This window comes from Ochotona princeps, chromosome X (assembly GCF_030435755.1).
Source record: "Ochotona princeps isolate mOchPri1 chromosome X, mOchPri1.hap1, whole genome shotgun sequence".
Lineage (NCBI taxonomy): Eukaryota > Metazoa > Chordata > Mammalia > Lagomorpha > Ochotonidae > Ochotona > Ochotona princeps.
The window spans coordinates 6,114,259-6,131,840 of NC_080865.1; the positions used below are offsets into that span (position 1 = coordinate 6,114,259).

General features: G+C 44.9%; 1 protein-coding gene across 11 annotated transcripts in view; it reads left to right on the forward strand.

The window, feature by feature from the left end:
* Window positions 1-461: 461 nt before the first annotated feature.
* HUWE1 (HECT, UBA and WWE domain containing E3 ubiquitin protein ligase 1) overlaps window positions 462-17,582 on the forward strand; it is a 123,143-nt gene continuing 106,022 nt past the window's right edge. For 10 of the 11 annotated variants that reach the window (XM_058658217.1, XM_058658220.1, XM_058658224.1 and 7 more), the window contains exon 1: window positions 10,354-10,359. Coding sequence is in view for 1 of the 11 variants with exons in the window: in XM_058658227.1 (XP_058514210.1) it covers window positions 576-584; window positions 773-871 (108 nt within the window). In the remaining 10 variants the exon portion in view is untranslated. Of the gene's footprint in view, window positions 585-772; window positions 872-10,353; window positions 10,360-17,582 lie in introns of those variants that run through there. The other variant, XM_058658227.1, reaches the window with a different exon arrangement.

Sequence of the window (17,582 nt, forward strand, 5' to 3'; positions counted from 1 at the left end):
CCCCCAATAATACCAGGGAGGAGAATGAATGTTTGAGGGCTTACTATGTGTCCCAGTCCAGTAGGATTCACTGTGACGGGCAATTTCCCGCCCAGTCATCATCTCCAGCCCTCCATACTACCCCGGCTTGCCCTGTTGTCCTCCTACCCCTACCAAAACACTTTCTACCCCCACCCACCCCATCTTTCACAGGGCAACTACATTTTACTTGAATCTTAAAACATCAATCAAATCACGCTCCCTTGAGCAGGTTCCACTATGTCAGGAAAGAAAGCACGGTTCCCAGAGAGCCGGCTATTGCGTCTGGATGCCTTGGCGGGGGCCATGGGAAGCTGAGGCGCGGTCCTCAGGCAGGAAAGCCGGCTACATGACCCAGGGAGCGCCCTCCCCAGGGCCAGGGGCGGGGCTTCTCTGCAGTGGGTGGAGCCTCGCCTCGAGTGGGAGCCTCGCTGAGCCGGAGCCGGGAGGCTTTCGTGCGAAGGGAGCAAGGCTGAAGCAGGGCCGCGGATCCCGCACGCTGCTGCGGGACCCCGCAGAGCCTTTGCGGCCGAGGTGAGCATCGTCTGTCCTCTGGGATGGGAGAGGTGGGTGTTTGTGAGTATGGCCGTCCTCGGGCGTCTCGCGGCTTGGGAGGCTGGTCTCCATTGGACTCTGCGCCCGGAGGCTCGGAGGTGGCGGCCTTGGGGAGCCTGCGGGAAAGGCTGGTGAAGGAAGGGGCCGGGCGGCCTGCCCCAACCCTCCCTTGACCCCGCCTCCTCTCCCCTTCCCCCAGGCCTCTGCCGGCGCCAGCAGAGAGGCAGCCGCATCTTCGGGAGAGAGCCGTGCAGCTGCCGGCAGCGCGGCGAAGGCGGCCGACTGGAGGGGATGCGAGGTATCGGCATTAGCTGTGGCCAAGTGGCCCTAGAGAGGGAGTAGAGGCCAGGCCTTCGGCATTTCTCTTCCGCCAACAGCGGTTCGAGGAAGGCGGCTCAGGAGAGGGAAGGTGAGGGGCGGGCAGGCAGGCTTCGTGGGTAACTACTAGGCGTTGTGTATGTATGTTTTGGTATCTAAATGGTACTACACACGCACACACACGCAGGCACGCACGCACACACGCACACACACTGGTTTCAGCTAATTGCTTTTTAAAATGTTAACAATGTATCTTGCAGATCTTACTAGAATAGGGAATCCAAATTCATCTCAGCTTTTAAACGGCTGCATTGTATCATTGTACTACAGTGTATTTAACCATTTCTTGATTGATGTACATGACCATGTTTCCTTTCGGGGAGGGGGGTGGGAGGGAGGTATTACGAGCAATGCTATAATGAATGGGCTTGTGTATATGTTGTATGCACATGTATGAGTATTTCCTTAAGAAACATTCTTAGCAGAGTAATTGCTGGGCAAAAGTGTCTGTACATTTTGAGTTTTGATACATTGTCTAAATTGCCTCCCGCAAAGGGTATACTAATGTATACTCTACACTGTTGTGCAAGAGTGCCTATTTTTCCACAGTTGTATCAACAGCAATTATTAACAATATTTGTAATTTCAGCCAATTTAAAGGGCAAAAAATCCTATGTCGTTTTCATTTGCCTTTTTCTGATTATTAGTGAAATCAAACGTGTTTTATTTGTCTAACAAAAGTAGACAAATATCAGTAGTCATCCATCTACAAGAAATATTCATTTTGAAAAGGTACTAAAAATTGCATTTGCAATAACAAGAAAAAATATTCGAAATACATGGAAGTAAACTACAGAACTTTACAGAGGGGTATAATAAAAACGTTTTCATAAATGGAGAAGAGATATCATGCTTCTGATTAAGAAAGCTCGCTTTTGTAGTGATGTCTATTTTTCCTGGATTGATCTATATAGTTGATGCAATTCCAATAAATATCTAAGTTTTTGAAACTTAATATGATTCCAAAGTTCCTGTAAGGGGGGATAGCTAAGAAAAACTGAGAAAAGATTTTAAAGTAAAGACGGGACTATATGTACTACTACCTATTTAATGCACTCTAAAGGAATAATATTTAAATTAGAATGAACAGAACAATGCATTAGAATGGAAAAGCCCACGAATCGAGCTAGAATTCATTGGTGAAACAGTGTTGGCTAGATGTGGAAAAATTTCCGGATTGAATGCTTCAAGCACTAACAACCACCACCACCCTCAGCTGAATTGCCTTTCGGGAGAGACTCCTTTGTTTGGAGAAACCACTTTATTGTATCATTTTGGTTCCCCTAAGGTAAGGCTTGAAAACTTGAAATTGGTGGCTTTAGAACTAGAAGGAACGGTGTGAACCTTTAAGATGGATTCAGGCTAGCCTGCAGTGCGACGAGCAAAGGAGTGTAAATACTCTAGGTCTTTTTAAACAATTGTTGTTCGCTCTAATGGGCAAAAAAATGTTATGTCATTGTTTTCATTTGCATTTGAGTGCTTATTGTGGGATTGTGCGTCTTTTATGTGTTAGTTCAGGAGAATGTATTATTCCTGGAGGCAGGTAACAATAGGAGACTCATTGCTCCCCTTCTAAATGGAGTTTGGCTTATTGGTACAGCCCTGACCGGAAGCGTGAGAATAAACAGGTTGACTTTTTAAATATTCCTCAAGCCCTGGGCAAGCTCTGGGCACCTAGATTGGGGGCGGAGGCAGTTTTCAGGACATGGCCGAGATTTGGCGCTGAGCTGTGTCATCGCGAGGTTTGGCAGACAGCTCCGCAGTGAGTCGGAAACCTCGTGGTTAGCGAGATCCCTGCAGGACGAGAGGTTCCTCCCTTCCCCCCCCCCAAAAAAAACTCCCAGTCATTTTCATGAAGCCCCGCCCCTATCCTTATTAGGAGCCTGCCGCAGGTCTCGCGAGATCTCTCGTTTCCTAAAGGCGAGGCGCGGGCGGCATCCTGCGGTGAATTTCGAAGGTCTCATCGTGGGAGCTCAAGCATAGTATCGCGATAGTTGTCCCAGCGCATGCGGGAGCCGGCGGCAGCACATTGGCTCCGCCTCCCGGTCCTCCGTGAGGTTGTGCGTCATTTGCTTTTTGCCTTGCTTAGGGTGAGAGCAGAGCTGCACGGACTTAAGCTTTGGTTGGGAGGAGGGGTCTGGGGAGGGTTGGGCTCTGGCTTTCCCGTCCGGTGGAGGTTCTCGCGGGATCGCGCGGAGGCGGCAGCCGTTCTGCTACTGACTGCAGCAGCCGCGGAGGCGGCGGCTACGTCTTCGGCTCGTGCCGGTCTCTGCCGGCGAGTTCTCGCGGGAGCGGCCGTACGTCCTCGTGGGATCGTTGGCGGCGGCAGAGGTAGCTCGGGGGTGGGGGTGGGGGGGCAGTGACTAGGGTCGGTCCGCCTGCTATTAAGATGGCGGCGGAGGCTGATGTCTGTCCGGCCAGAACTAAGGACTAATGTGTTGGATATCCTCATTTGTGACGCCTCTCAGGTAGCCGACCTTAAAGAGGTGGCGAATGGCGGAATACCGAGGTTACCGCTAAACACGAGCGCAGACGTAAACCATCCTGTTTCTAGGCGGTGAAGGCGACACCATTTCCCGGGCCTCAGCCGCGTGTGGGCCCGCCTTTGCCCCGCCGATCGGTCAACGCCTCCGTTGTTGCCGCCGCAGTGGGCGGGTTGGGAAGAGTGGGAGGGGAGTCCGGAATGGTTGGGGAATTGGGTTGGGGTTCGATTGGGAACTGAAAGGGACCAGCCAACCAGTACTGCTATCCTACCTCCTATAGTTTTTATGCACGTCCACCTCCGTTCTTGGCTCCTACGGCAACCCAGATGAATCCTCTAGTTTTGCTGTAGTTGGGATGGGCTCTACTTCCCCAAGTCCCAAGGTCTTAGACCTAAGCTTTGGGGATGGAGCTGTAGTGCCTGTGCTGCTCTCCCTTCTTCAATGCATCGTCCTGGAGGGACCGCGTGTTTAAGGGAGAGTGGAGCCAAAGCCTTTCCCTGCCCTCTCCTTCTCTTTTAGAGCTTAGTCCGAGTCACCTAGCCTGGCCCATCTTCCTGTTCCTTGCCTCTTGGTGCAGGCGTTGAATATGATGGAGCCTATTTTGGTCCCTGCACTTACTACATCTTTGTGGATGAAGCCATAGTAGCCATCCATTTCCTTAGGTCTTTCACGCTTATATGGGTCTGATGGGTTAGTGGCGTGAGTTCCTTGAACTCTGCATTGCTGCGGCGCCACTCAAAGCAGAACAATGGATGGACCGGTGAGGTCAATAGTTGCATGATTGCAGTCCTCGTGAGCCCTTCATTTGTGGCTCTTAGCCTTCCCTTTCTCATATCCCCCCTTCCTTTAATTCCTCCTCCCTCCTTTTCTTCTTCCTCCTCCAAAAGGGAGGGGGCTGCAGATTATACTGCTGTAAACCAACTTTCTGTTCTGTCCCTCACCCATTCCCGCTGTAAGCCTGGGAACCGCCCCTTTTCCCTGGCTTGCTCTGACTTTCTGTAGTCTCTTCATCTGTGGACATCTGTTTTTTTCTTGGTACTCACCACTTACATGCTCTTCACTTTTTAATCTTTCTATTCTTGCTTTCCTTTCCTCTTCCCCTCCCCCCCCCCAACATGCTCTTTCTAAGAGGCCAAATCCCCTAGGGAAAGTCAGGCTCCCTTACCTGAAAATAGCATTGATGGTTAACATTTCCCTTCCTATTTTATTTCCTATCCTCTCCATTGCCACCCCTACTATAGGCAGTTAATAATTTATGATCATTTTGTTTCCTTTGTAGATTACATGTTGGGAGTTGTTATCCCTTAGCTCATGGTAAGTTTGCACATATTGAAACACAGTTTCCGTTCATGGGAGGTAATCTGTAATGGTGGAAGTACAGTATGTACTTCAGGTTTACCTTGAACTTTTGTGACTTTGGGCAAGTTACTTTTTCTGAGTTCTTTTTTTTTTTTTTTTTTAAGCTATGGAGTAATAATACTGATAGTTGCATTAAAGGATTGTTGCTGGAATTATAGAATGTGTTCAGGTCAAGACTCATGATAGGCACACAATAGGTTGTGATTATGTTTTCCTTTTGCATAGACACATACAACTAGATGTGATAGCTTGATGACCTGGGAAAGAATATGAGGTTTTGTTTTTCGGTTATAAATTTTTAGTACATTTCTGTCTGATGGGTCCTGATTCTTGAATGTGATTACCAATGTGTCTCCTAGTAGCCTGGGGATTTTAGTGCAAAATCGCAATGGTGCTATGGCCACCAGATGTAATGTTCTTGTCGGGAACCACACCCGGGTGCTTGAGTTTTTAGAAGGGGTGCCTCATCCCTTGCCTACTCATTCCTTCCACTTCTTCAAAGGCAGTCTGTCTTGGCATCCCTGTAAGAGAAGTTTGGTGACATGCCAGCTGCATTTCGAGGGTACATGCTGCTTTCCCCTAAAGTCGCTTGTTTGCTCCCTCAAATCAGTAAGAGGATCTACTGTTAGCATCCAGCCTCCTACCTGAGCAGGTTAATTCATGTCAGGTTTCAGAGAAGTCCTTTGGAATACCAAGCATCTTTTTTGAAGGCGAATCCTACCTACTTCTTTCCTGCACCATCTCCTGTAGTGATTATTTCTATATTTTCTGACACTAAGTAGAAGTGACTAATTCAATTTGGGGATACTTTTCGTGCGTGTATGTTTTGCTTAGATTTGTGTTTTATTCCTACTTCTTAGCTGGATTATGGCAATTGAAGTACTGGGATACAGTTTTACACTGGATAGCCATCTGGTTAATTAACTGTGCACTCCAGTTTTGAGCTACAGGGCTTCCTGTTCTGTTTGAAGTGCTTTTGGTGTTAGCAGAATTTCCCTTTTTCTTCAGTGAGCAGGAGGGCAATTTCTGTTTTGAGCTTTTGCCTTGGTGCCTTTTACAATGAGTGAAGCAGTGATCACAAAAGTAATGAAACCTCACTTTCTTATCTTTCAGTGTTAGAATAAATCTGGAAATGATGATGTAGGCATGACCTAAAAGGTGCAATTTATTCTAGGTAGATGTCTGAGAAGAAAGGAAGGAGTGGAAATGCCAAATAAAAACTTTATCTAAGGTCCCGTTGCAAAGTTCAACCTGAATTTCCAGGACATTTATCATTTGCTTCCCAATATGGCCAAAAAGCATATGTGAAGGTGAAAAGTAATTTTTTATGTATACTGTATCTTTCGCAAAGATACATTTCGCTTTCTTTTCCATCAGTTTATGTTGATAGTATAAAATTGTACAAGTAACAATGTCTCCTGAGGGCCTTTGGACTTATTACTTTGTTGCATTTTCTGGAATGTTGCCTAAATGTCAGGTTGGAAATGTTGTTACAGCTTTTAGTTTCTGGATTCTAAAGTTATGGGTCAAAACAGATCTTATAAATGCAAATTGATAAGGCTGTTATTTTAGAAATTACTGGTTATACAGTGGTATTCCATACTCTTAACAAATGTATTCTGTGTATCTTCCCCACCTTTTTTTGTAGGTCCTCCCATAGCATAACCCAAGTTGGGTTAGTGCTCCAGAGGAGCCAGCAGATCAACTTGATCAGAACGGTTCAGGAACCTTCTGGAACAGTGTTGGGATTTCCCACCAGAATGATTATGAGTGGCTGTGATTTTAGGTTCGTTTTTGATCATTGTGGGTGGTATTTGTGTTTGCCTTCCTGGAATGGAGATGGTGGAGTGCTTCCATTCTGCGATTGAGCTACTTTGTTTCTTCCATTGTCTGATGTACTGGTAGCTGCTTGCATCTATGTGGGACTCGCTAATGAATTAAAGGGAACTATTTAAATGAATTCTGTGTACATGATTTTTAAGTCACTGGAAGTATTCAGAAAATAAAATTGCAAGATATTGTGTCTAAGCAATTCTGTTTTAAAGTCATGAAAAATTTCAGACAAAAAGAATTGAACAGCATAATGATGTCTGTAGATACCTGTCACCAGCTTTATTGTTACTTGTAAAGCTTTTGTATCTGAAAGGGACTTTTAAAACAGCATCTCAAAGCCATTATTACAACTGAAAACAGACCTTTTTTTTAAATATCAAATATGAAGCTAATGTTCACATCTCCTGACTTTCTGTTTAGTTTTGTGGTTATTTGGTTTGGTTTGCTTTTTGCAGCCCGAGTAGGATGCAGAGGGGGTCTGCTTATTGCAACATTGTTGCAAAGAGCTGATACTATCTGGCTCCCAGTCTGTTTCAGTCTACAGTCTGTCTCTTTTTTTTTTTTCCTTCCAAGTTATTTTTTTGTGGAAATTGTCCTATAGTTTCTCCCATATTTGGGAATTACAACCCAGTAGTTGTGTCTAACCTATTTTGCCAAATTTAAGACCCTGATGGACCCATTATAATGGGACAATGGCAGTAATCTCCTGTATCCCAGTTGGAGTTGATACTGCTGGCCTAGTCACTCCTAAAATAACTAGTCATGGATTCCTTTTTCTGTGGCAAAGTCTGATTTGATACCTGACTTGAGCAGTTCCATGTCTTGGCCCTGCTTTTCTGTGCCATGTAAAAAGTAGGCCTCCTGGTAGAAAAAGCTAGTGTTTGTGAGATAATTGCCTGATTGTGCCTTTGGAGTTCCTCCTGGGTAGTTTCAGTTTCCTTAGGTGATTTAATTCTTGGGCTGCTATGTTATGTTCCCTTTAATTGTTTTGATGTTGGTGTCTCAGCTGCTCTGACAGATAACTTCTGAGTTACTGAGACCTAGCAGGGCCCGGCTTCCTATATCTAGTTCTTAAAATTCCAATATAGAAGAAACAGTTTACGAGAGCTTTCATTTGCCTCCTGATTTTCAACTGTGTACAAACCATGATTTTCTTGTTTTTGTTTTTTGTGTAATTTCTCACCAATTGCCCCAGCATAAAATTCTTGTAAAGTGTTTGTCTCTTTCCATGTGCTACAGTTATCCTTGGGGTTCTACTGTATATCCCCTTCTTTTTTTTTCTTTTAAAGATTTTTATTATTATTATTGGAAAGCCGGATATACAGAGAGGAGGAGGAGAGACAGAGAGGAAGATCTTCCATCCAATGTTTCACTCCCCAAGTGAGCCACAACGGCTGATGTGCGCCAATCCGATGCCGGGAACCAGGAACCTCTTCCAGGTCTCCCACGCGGGTGCAGGATCCCAATGCTCTGGGCCGTCCTCGACTGCTTTCCCAGGCCATGAGCAGCGAGCTGGATGGGAAATGGAGCTGGCGGGATTAGAACCGGCGCCCATATGGGATCCCGGGGCTTTCAAGGCGAGGACTTTAGCAGCTAGGCCATGGTGCCGGGCCCTGTATATCTCCTTCTATGGTCGAAATCTGAGACTGGAAATTGGGCACATAGGCTGCAGGCCAGCCTTGATTTAGGCACAGGTGGAGGCAGTACAAAGTCACTTGGGCGCAAATACGAGTTGAGATCATTGTGAATGAAAGCTTTTGAAGATGGAATGATAATCACCAGTAAGCCACCACTTGAAAAGGAATAATGAAAAGAAGTTATTTCTTGGGAATTGGCAGAAAGTTTATGCGTTCAACAATAACTTTGAGCACGTTGAATGTAGATGGGGATAAGATATTTACCCCACTTAAACCCGAGTTTGTGAAACTAGGGTAACTGGTATATAACTTTGCCACACTCCAGTTGCATTTGAATTTTTCCACAGTTAACAGGTGCAGGTTCACAATGGAGGTGCTGTTGAAGGGTGTTTTTTTTTCCCCTTTGGTTTCAAAAGTATTGAAATGCTAAATTTGGTTGCTTTGAAAATGCCCTTCACATTCCATGTTGCCTCTCCTGGCAAGATTGAAAAATACGTTGTGTGGCTGTGACCATGTTAGGGTGCTTACAGTGATCTCATCATCTATAAGGTTAAACCTGGTAAGCACTTAGGCACTTGGTGTTTTATTGCTCTGAGTCCAATGACTGGTTACCAGATGTTTATATATGTTAATATCAGGGATAATTCAGCTCTTAAGATTCTTTGCAAGCCCTCTCATTTGATGTGTCATACGAGTTGAGTTGCTACAAACTTGATGTTCTTGTTGACCTGCTTGGTTTTCTGGTTATAGAAGTCTTCTGCTTTCAGATAGTGAAGGAGTGGCTTTCTATGAGTAAAAACAGCTGTAGGATTTGTTTGCGCTGTTTGAAACGCTGACTAACCATTTTCCACCTTTAGTCTCTTTAAAATGTTTCTAATCCTTTGGTTTTTGAAATTAACAGTGCAGACATAACATTAGATCCCAGAATGTGTGTTCACAGCAAGCTGATACTTAAATGCCTATGATGTATGGATGTGGAGATGGCCATATAGATCTGATCCAGTCTGGATTGTTGATTGAATTAGGTGGATGTTAAGATTTTTGGGCCCTGAGATCCTGGTTGTAATTTTGTACGTTGACAGTGGTTTCTGCTTGTCAGTAGCTGTTAAATGCTGGCGAAATGGGGTTGAGAGTAGGCAGATATGAATTATCTGGAATGGCCTTTCATTATATTCATTTAGATGTAAAAGATTTATAAGTCTGAACACACTGTTGTGAATTTATTGCTTTTAGCACAACTCAGGATTTGCAGTCCTTAGATATTAGAGATAATTGCTCTGGAAATGCCTGAGTAAATGGCATTTGGTTATGCTTTGGCATACTTTCAAACAATTGCTTTGATTATTACGTTAGTCACTATGGTTGTTTTCTGATTGGTAGGGAGACATATTTCTCCCTGGCTTTTGCTCTTTTAAATTTTTTTACTTCTGTTATTCCTTACTACTGTGTACTGTCAATTGTATTCTCGTAGCTGGAAAAACTTTTCAGCACAAGTGATTACAAATGTGGACTCCAGAACCTTGAGTTCAAGTACTGACTGCATTTCATTTCTTGCTTTATTGTTAGTATTATTATTTTGGAAGATTTTTTATTGGAAAGGCAGATCCGATTGATTTACAGACAGGTGGGAAGATCTGCCATCTGTCATCTGCCATCTGCTGGTTCACTCTGGGTCTCCCATGCAGGTGCAGGGTCCAGAGGACTTGGGCTATCCTCTACTGATTTCTCAGGCCATAAGCAAGAAGCTGGATGGGAAGTGGAGCCGCCGGTGTGGGATCCTGGTGCTTGCAAGATGAGGATCTAGTCACTGAACCATCAGGCCAGGCCAAGTGACTGTAACTTCTTTGTGCTACAGTTGTTCATCCATAAAATAATGATACTGTTACCTCATAGGATTTTTGGATAAGTTACCTGAGTTAGTGTATGAAAAGTGCTCAGAACAATGGTGCTGAAATTGAAGAGAACATCAGAATCACCTGGAGGGCTTGCTGATACAGATAGTTTGGCCCTACCTGCAGAGTTTGCAATTCTGTAGTTCTAGAAGGGGCCCCATGTTTGCAGTTCCAGTGAATTCCCAGGTGACACTGATATGGATGGTCACAGCACTGTTGGCATTGAATAATAGCTAGCACATGGTATTAGCTTATCTTTTTCTGGCTCTGCTCGTCAGTCTTTGTATTAAACGCTTCACTTCAGGGTATTCTAGTGTAGCCTTCAACCAGCAACAGGTTTGAAATGCTCTGATCATTCTTAACATCCATGCTGCTCTGTTTCCTGCACGTTGGCAGGTGGATCTAGAGCCTTACCAAACTGAGGGGCATTCCTTTGACACAAATATTGACAGGATATGTCCACTCACAACATTGTTGTCATGACATCTTGGATTTTCTTAATCCATTAGCAATACAAAATGTTGACATTGTAATGCTGTCATTGTGTTCAGCATTAGCTGGAATAATTTTATAAACTTTTTCCCCTTTATTTTTACTGACTAATCACCCATCTAGATTATATAGGAAGGGTAGATTATATATAAATTGTCAACTTTTTTTTTTTTTAAGACATTTTATTGGAAAGTCAGATTCTCAGAGAGGAGGGAAGGCAAAGATCTTTCATTCACTGGTTCATTCTCCAAGTGACTGCAATAGCCAGAGCTGCACTGATCTGAAGCCAGGAGCCAGGAGCTTCTTCCAGGTCTCCCACGCGGGTGCAGGGTCCCAATGCATTGGGCTGTCCTCGACTGCTTTCCCACGCCACAAGCAGGGAGCTGGATGGGAAGTGGAGCTGCTGAAATAAGAACTGGCACCTACATGCGATCCCGGTGCATGCACAGCCAGGAATTTAGCCACTAAGCTCCCATGCCAGGCCCTTTTAAAAAAAGTTAATTTTTATTAGGAAGAGAGAAGGAAATACAGAGACGACCATATTCTGTCTCTGGTTCACTCTCTAAGCAGGTGCAACAGCTGAAGCAGAGCCAATTCGAAGCCAGGAGCCAGGAGCTTCTTTCAGGTCTCCCGCTCAGGTGCAGGGTCCCAAGGCTTTGGGACGTCCTCAACTGCCTTCCCAGGCCACAGGCAGGGAGCTGGATGGGAAGGGGAGCAGCCGGGACACTAACTGCTGCCCATATGAAGCAAGGTGAGGATTCAGCCATTGAGCCATCACGCTGGCCACTCACTATCCTTGAAAGCATATGTATATACATGTGTGTATATACAAAATACACAAAAGTCATGCAGTCATTAATGGAAACATTTGATGGCTTCCAGTGTGTTAGGCTCAGGTATTGAATTTCTGTCCCCCTGTGACTAATGGGAATCTGGAATTATTATTTTAAGATTTCCTTTATATAATATTTAGTTAAAAACATGTATTTTTCTTGGAAAGGCAGATTTACAGAGAATAGGAGAGACAGAAAGTTCTGACATCCACTGAGCCACTCGCCAAGTGGCTGCAACGAAGCTAAGCTTATCCAAAGCCAGGAGCTTCTTCCGTGTCTCCCATGTGGGTGCAGGATCCCAGGCTTTGGGCTGTCCTCCATTGCCTTCCCAGACCAGAAGCAGGGAGCTGGAAGGGAAGTAGAACAGCCGGGATTTGAACTAGTACCCGTATGGCATCCTGGCACACGCAAGGTGAAGGCTTTAGCCACTAGGCTACTGCCCCTGGCCCCCCTTTCTTTCTTTCTTTTTTTTTTTTTTTTAAAGATTTATTCATTTTATTACAGCCAGATACACAGAGAGGAGGAGAGACAGAGAGGAAGATCTTCCATCCGATGATTCACTCCCCAAGTGAGCCGCAACGGGCCGGTGCTGCGCCGATCCCGAAGCCGGGAACCAGGAACCTCTTCCGGGTCTCCCACAGGGGTGCAGTGTCCCAATGCATTGGGCCATCCTCGACTGCTTTCCCAGGCCACAAGCAGGGAGCTGGATGGGAAGTGGAGCTGCTGAAATTAGAACCGGCACCCATATGGGATCCCGGGGCGTTCAAGGCGAGGATTTTAGCCGCTAGGCCACGGTACTGGCCCCCCCCTTTCTTTTTAAGGGAAAGATTTGAGAAAGATTTAAGAAGGCCCAGCTTGTCCTAGTGGCTAAAGTCCTCACCTTGCACACGTCGGTATCCCATATGGGCGCTGATCTAACACCGGCAACCCTATTTCCCATCCAGTTCCCTGCCTGTCAAAGCAGTCAAGGACGGCCCAAAGCCTTGGGATCCTGCAACTGCGTGGGAGACCCAGAAGAAGCTCCTGGTTTCAAATTGGCTCAGCTCCGGCCATTGCGGCCACTTGGAGTGAATGAGTGAACAGAAGATCTTGCACTCTGTTTCTCCTCCTCTCTGTATATCTGACTTTCCAATTAAAAAAATTATAAGGGAGCAAGCATCCTAGGCAATTGAGAATTTGGGGCCTGGCCGAGTACTGCTTTCCCAGGCCACAAGCAGGGAGCTGGATGGGAAGTGGGGCCCCCGGGATTAGAACCGGCGGCCATATGGGATCCCGGCGCGTGCAAGGTGAGCACTTTAACCACTACATTATTGTGCTGGGCCCTACCATATTGTTTTAGTTTGCAAAAAGTGTTTGGAATCACTTATGTTGCTTAAAGTATCTTGTTCACTTCTGTGGTGATGCGCGTGGATGTGAGCTGCCTTGAGCTTGCACCATCTGTGTACTCAAGGTTCTGCTGCTCAGGGTTCTACTGTAACCTTAGTAACAGACAATGGCTTTTCTCAGTAGTCATCAGCACTGTTAAGAGTCAAGTGGCACCTCATGTAGCAGGCTCAGAAAAAGGTAATTATCCTTTTACTATTTTATAGAATTTCAAAAGTACAGTGTGAGGTACATAGTAAGTGCTCCGTAAATGAAAATCAGTGTTGGTTTTCTTTTTAAAGGAAGGTTATATCTTCCTTTCTCTCTTGCATGTTTACCTTTCTTCATCCAGGCAGTATAAGCACTTACTGTTCCCTTCTCTCTTCTTTTTAATGTGGTTTACTCCTTAATTGGCCACAACAGCTGAAGCTGGAAGCCAGGAGCGTCTTCTGAGCTTCTCATGTGGGTGCAGGAGCCCAAGGCTTTGCGCCATTCCTAGCTTGTTTTCCAGGCCTAATATTAGAAGTGAGCTGGATGGGAAGTTGGTCAGCAGGTCTCGAAATGGCATCCATATGGGATGCTGATGCCCCTGGTGGAGGATTAGCTTGCTACGCCACCACACTGATGCCTTGCTGAATGTTTCTAAGGTCGAGTTGGGAGTGGGGATGGTGGCATGAAGTGAATGAGACTTATTCGTGAGAAATAGGCCAGTTATGGACTGTGAGATCATGTTTAAAGTTGCCTTAGCCTTTGGCTTTGTGTCACCATTTCTTTGTCCTGTATGATGTGGCCTGTGTATTGTTTCTCAAAGCTGTCCTAATTCTGCGTGCCTCTGCAGCCTTTGAGACTGCTGATACTTGAGAAAGCCTGCAATTGTCTGGGATAAATACAGAATAATATCAAGAAAAACCTTTGATTAAGTTTGCATTTCGAAGTGGCGCATATGGTTGACACCATACAACAAGTGTATGGTCTTTTCATGGACCTGCTCCTACCTTCTCCCCCTCTCTTCAGTAAAAATGTTTGCATGAAGATAGAGGCTCCAATACCCAGGTGGTGATGAAGCAACTTTAAAGCAACAGCTGTTCTTCATATAAACTACAGTTTGAGTGGGCTTAGGGTGTATCACTAAATTGCAATTCATAGCTAAAAAATAATAATAAAATTTAATGCATAGGTTGCTGTGAGCATTAAAATGAGATGATGTGCTTTTAAATGTTTATAATCTACAAAGACAAGCTCATTATAGGATGAGAAAAATAAATGCTTGATAGCTGTAATACATGGCAAAATACTTGGCAAATCACTGAACCAGTTTACTCATTCTTTAAATGAGGATGATGCTGTCATTCATGCCACAAGTATTTATTGAGAATGTGCCCATTGCTGCCACTTACTGGGACTACAGCGTGGTCCACCTGGAGAAGGGAGACTTGCAAGTCATGCTCAGAGGAGTTGGTGCACTAATAGAAGGAATAACTTGGAAGAGAGCGTCATGATGTTGCATCAGCCTTGGTAGGGTTAAACTAGAACTGTGACTGTGTCATGAACTTGAAAATACTATGCAAATGCAGTTAGTTCAGTGTATCCCAGATGAATCAATAGCCTCAACTTTGGTGCATTTCTTCCTAAAGACTTAGAATTCAGATGCATTCATTTCTTTGAACTTTTCTGACCTGCTTTAAAGGTGTTAGGTCCTCTTGTAGTAGAGTACCCTGAAAGTTACAATTTCGTGTCAGGGATTTTTCCATCTGTTTCATCTCTCAAGTTCCTACTACATCGCTGAATTAATTCAAGAAAAAAATAGAAAATGTGTGCATAGTTGGGAAAGGAAGATTTAGAAAGCCATCATGTCTAGCCATTTATTAACATTTCTGCATGTTCCCATGTAACTAAGATAGTGGTCTGGTAGAAAGGGGCAGGCTTTTGCTTGAAGAGGAAACTGACAGTGTCCAATAACTATCCCAAACCCCACATCAAAATGCAAATTAAGGTAAAATCTTTTTCTCATTAAATTGGCAAAAAAAAAATCAGACCAGATGTTATGTCAAGTCATGGGAAAAGTATAGGGAAGAGTCCAGTTTCACAACTCTCCCTGCAAAATTGCATGAATTAATAAGGGTCTTTATGCAAGTAAGTAGTGGCAAGACAGTATATATTAGATTATACTGCTGCTTTTAAATGAGAACAGGTTGTTAAGTCTGAGAGGCAGAAGGAGGGATCTAGCTTTTTCTGTACTTTTTTTAATATTGTGAGGGTGCTATACATTATAAAGTAAAAATTGAAAACATCCATATACAAACTGAATTACATGAAGAATATTAAATTTATGTAATAAAGTTTGGAAAATCATTAAGAATACTTTGGGAATTGGACTCTTAGGTGATGCATCCCATGATTATAGAAGTAAGCATGGCTTTGTTTATTTATTTTTTTAAGATTTATTTTTACTGGAAAGTCAGATTTACAGAGAGAAGGAGAGACAAAAAGATCTTCCATCCACTGGTTCACTCCCCAAGTGGCTGCAACAGGTAGAGCTGCACCAATCCAAATCCAGGAGCTTCTTCCGTGTCTCCCACGTGGGTGCAGGGTCCCAAGGACTTGGGCCGTGCTCAGCTGCTTTCCCAGGCCACAGGCAGGGAGCTGGATGGGAAGTGGAGCAGCTGGGATATGTACCGATGCTCATATGAGATCCTGGTGCATGCAAGGCCAGGACTTTCAGGCTCAAAGGCTTGCTTTATTTTTTCAAAGGTGTAATTTGCTTGAAAAGGAGTGATGGAGAACTCGTTTCTACTGGCTGCCATGGTCAGGGTTGGGCTAGGCTGAATGCAGTATACATGATTTCATTTTTCTTTAATTGATTTATTTGTAAGTGGATGACAGAGGCCTTCTATCCGGTGATTCACTCTCCAGATTGTCTATAACAGCCAAGGTTAGGCAAAAAACCTGGAGCCAGGAAGTCCGTGCAGGTCTTTCATGTGGATAACAAGAAGGGATTTGCGCCATCGTCTCTTGCCTCGTGGGCACATTAGCCAGAAACCAGATCAGAAGGAGAGGTGAGATTGGGATGCGCATACCCCTGAGTGACGACGGTTCGACCAGCCACATCACAGTGCCAAGTCTCAGACAAGGCTGATTAGAAAAATACAAATAAGCCTACACATGTTAGGAATGAGAATATGTTCAAAGCTACAATATTGTACCTAGGGATTTCTTTTTTAAAGATTTATTTTATTTTATTTTTAAAGATTTATTTATTTTATTACAAAGTCAGATATACAGAGAGGAGAGACAGAGGAAGATCTTCCATCCGATGATTCACTCCCCAAGTGAGCCGCAACGGGCCGATCCCGAAGCCGGGAACCAGGAACCTCTTCGGGTCTCCCACACAGGTGCAGGGTCCCAAAGCCTTGGGCCGTCCTCGACTGCTTTCCCAGGCCACAAGCAGGGAGCTGGATGGGAAGTGGAGCTGCTGAAATTAGAACCGGCGCCCATATGGGATCCTGACGCGTTCAAGGCGAAGACTAGCCACTAGGCCATGCTGCCGGTCCTGAGATTTTTTTTTTTTAAAGATTTATTTATTTTTACTAGAAAGTCCGGTTTCCAGAGAGGCAGAGACACAGATCTATCTTCCATCTGCTGGTTCACTCCCCAAGTGGCTACAACTGCTGGTGCTGAGCCAATCTGAAGCCAGGAGCCTCCTCCAGGTCTCCCATTAGCATGCAGGATTCCAAGACCATGGGTCATCCTCTACTGCTTTGCCAGGCCACAAGCAGGGAGCTGGAACATAAGTGGATCAATCGGAATACAAATGCACCCATATGGGATCCCAGGCACATGCAAGGCAGGGGCTATAGTCACTAGGCTATGGTGCTGGGCCCAAGATTTCTTTGTTGAAAGCAGTATGACAAAGATAGGGGTAGAGAGACCTTCTGGTTAGCCCTCCAAATAGCTGCAATGGTCAGGGCTTGGCAATGCTGAAGCCAGAAGCCAGGAACTGCGTCTGGGTCTGTCATGTGACGGGCTCAAGTACTTAGGCCATGCTTTGGTACCCTAGGAGATTAATTAGCGCGGGCTGTTACCAGAAAAGAGCAGCCAGGAGAACAATCTACAGCCATGGGATACCTGCTTTGCAGGCACAGCCCAACCTGCTGCTACATAACACTGTTCTGTTTCTTAATATTATATCCTAGCAGTATTCTATTTTCATTTGTTGACCCCAAAATGTCTTTAGAGCTATTTTCTCCCAACCAGTATAGAAACATTTGTGTGTGTGTACATATAACAATATTGAGACGGAGGGGCGGTCGAAGCTCTTCCATCTGCAGTTTAACTCTTCAGATGCCTACAAGAGCTGCGATTGGGTTAGGCTGAAGCCAGGAGCCAAGAACTGCCTCCATAATCTGCCATGTGCATGGCAGGGATCTAGGTATTGAGCCATTTTGCATGGCCTTCTTCCTAGACACAGTGGCAGGAAACTGCTTTCCCAGGCCACAAGCAGGGAGCTGGATGGGAAGTGGAGCTGCCGGGATTAGAACCGGCGCCCATATGGGATCCCGGTGCGTTCAAGGCGAGGACTTTTAGCTGCTAGGCCACTGCACTGGGCCCTGATTGATCTCTTTCATCTCTCTTTCTCTGACTCTCAGGTATATGGAAACAAATATATTTTTTAAAGATTTATTTATTTTCATTGAAAGGTCAGATATACAGAGAGGAGGAGACATGGAGAGGACAGTGGTC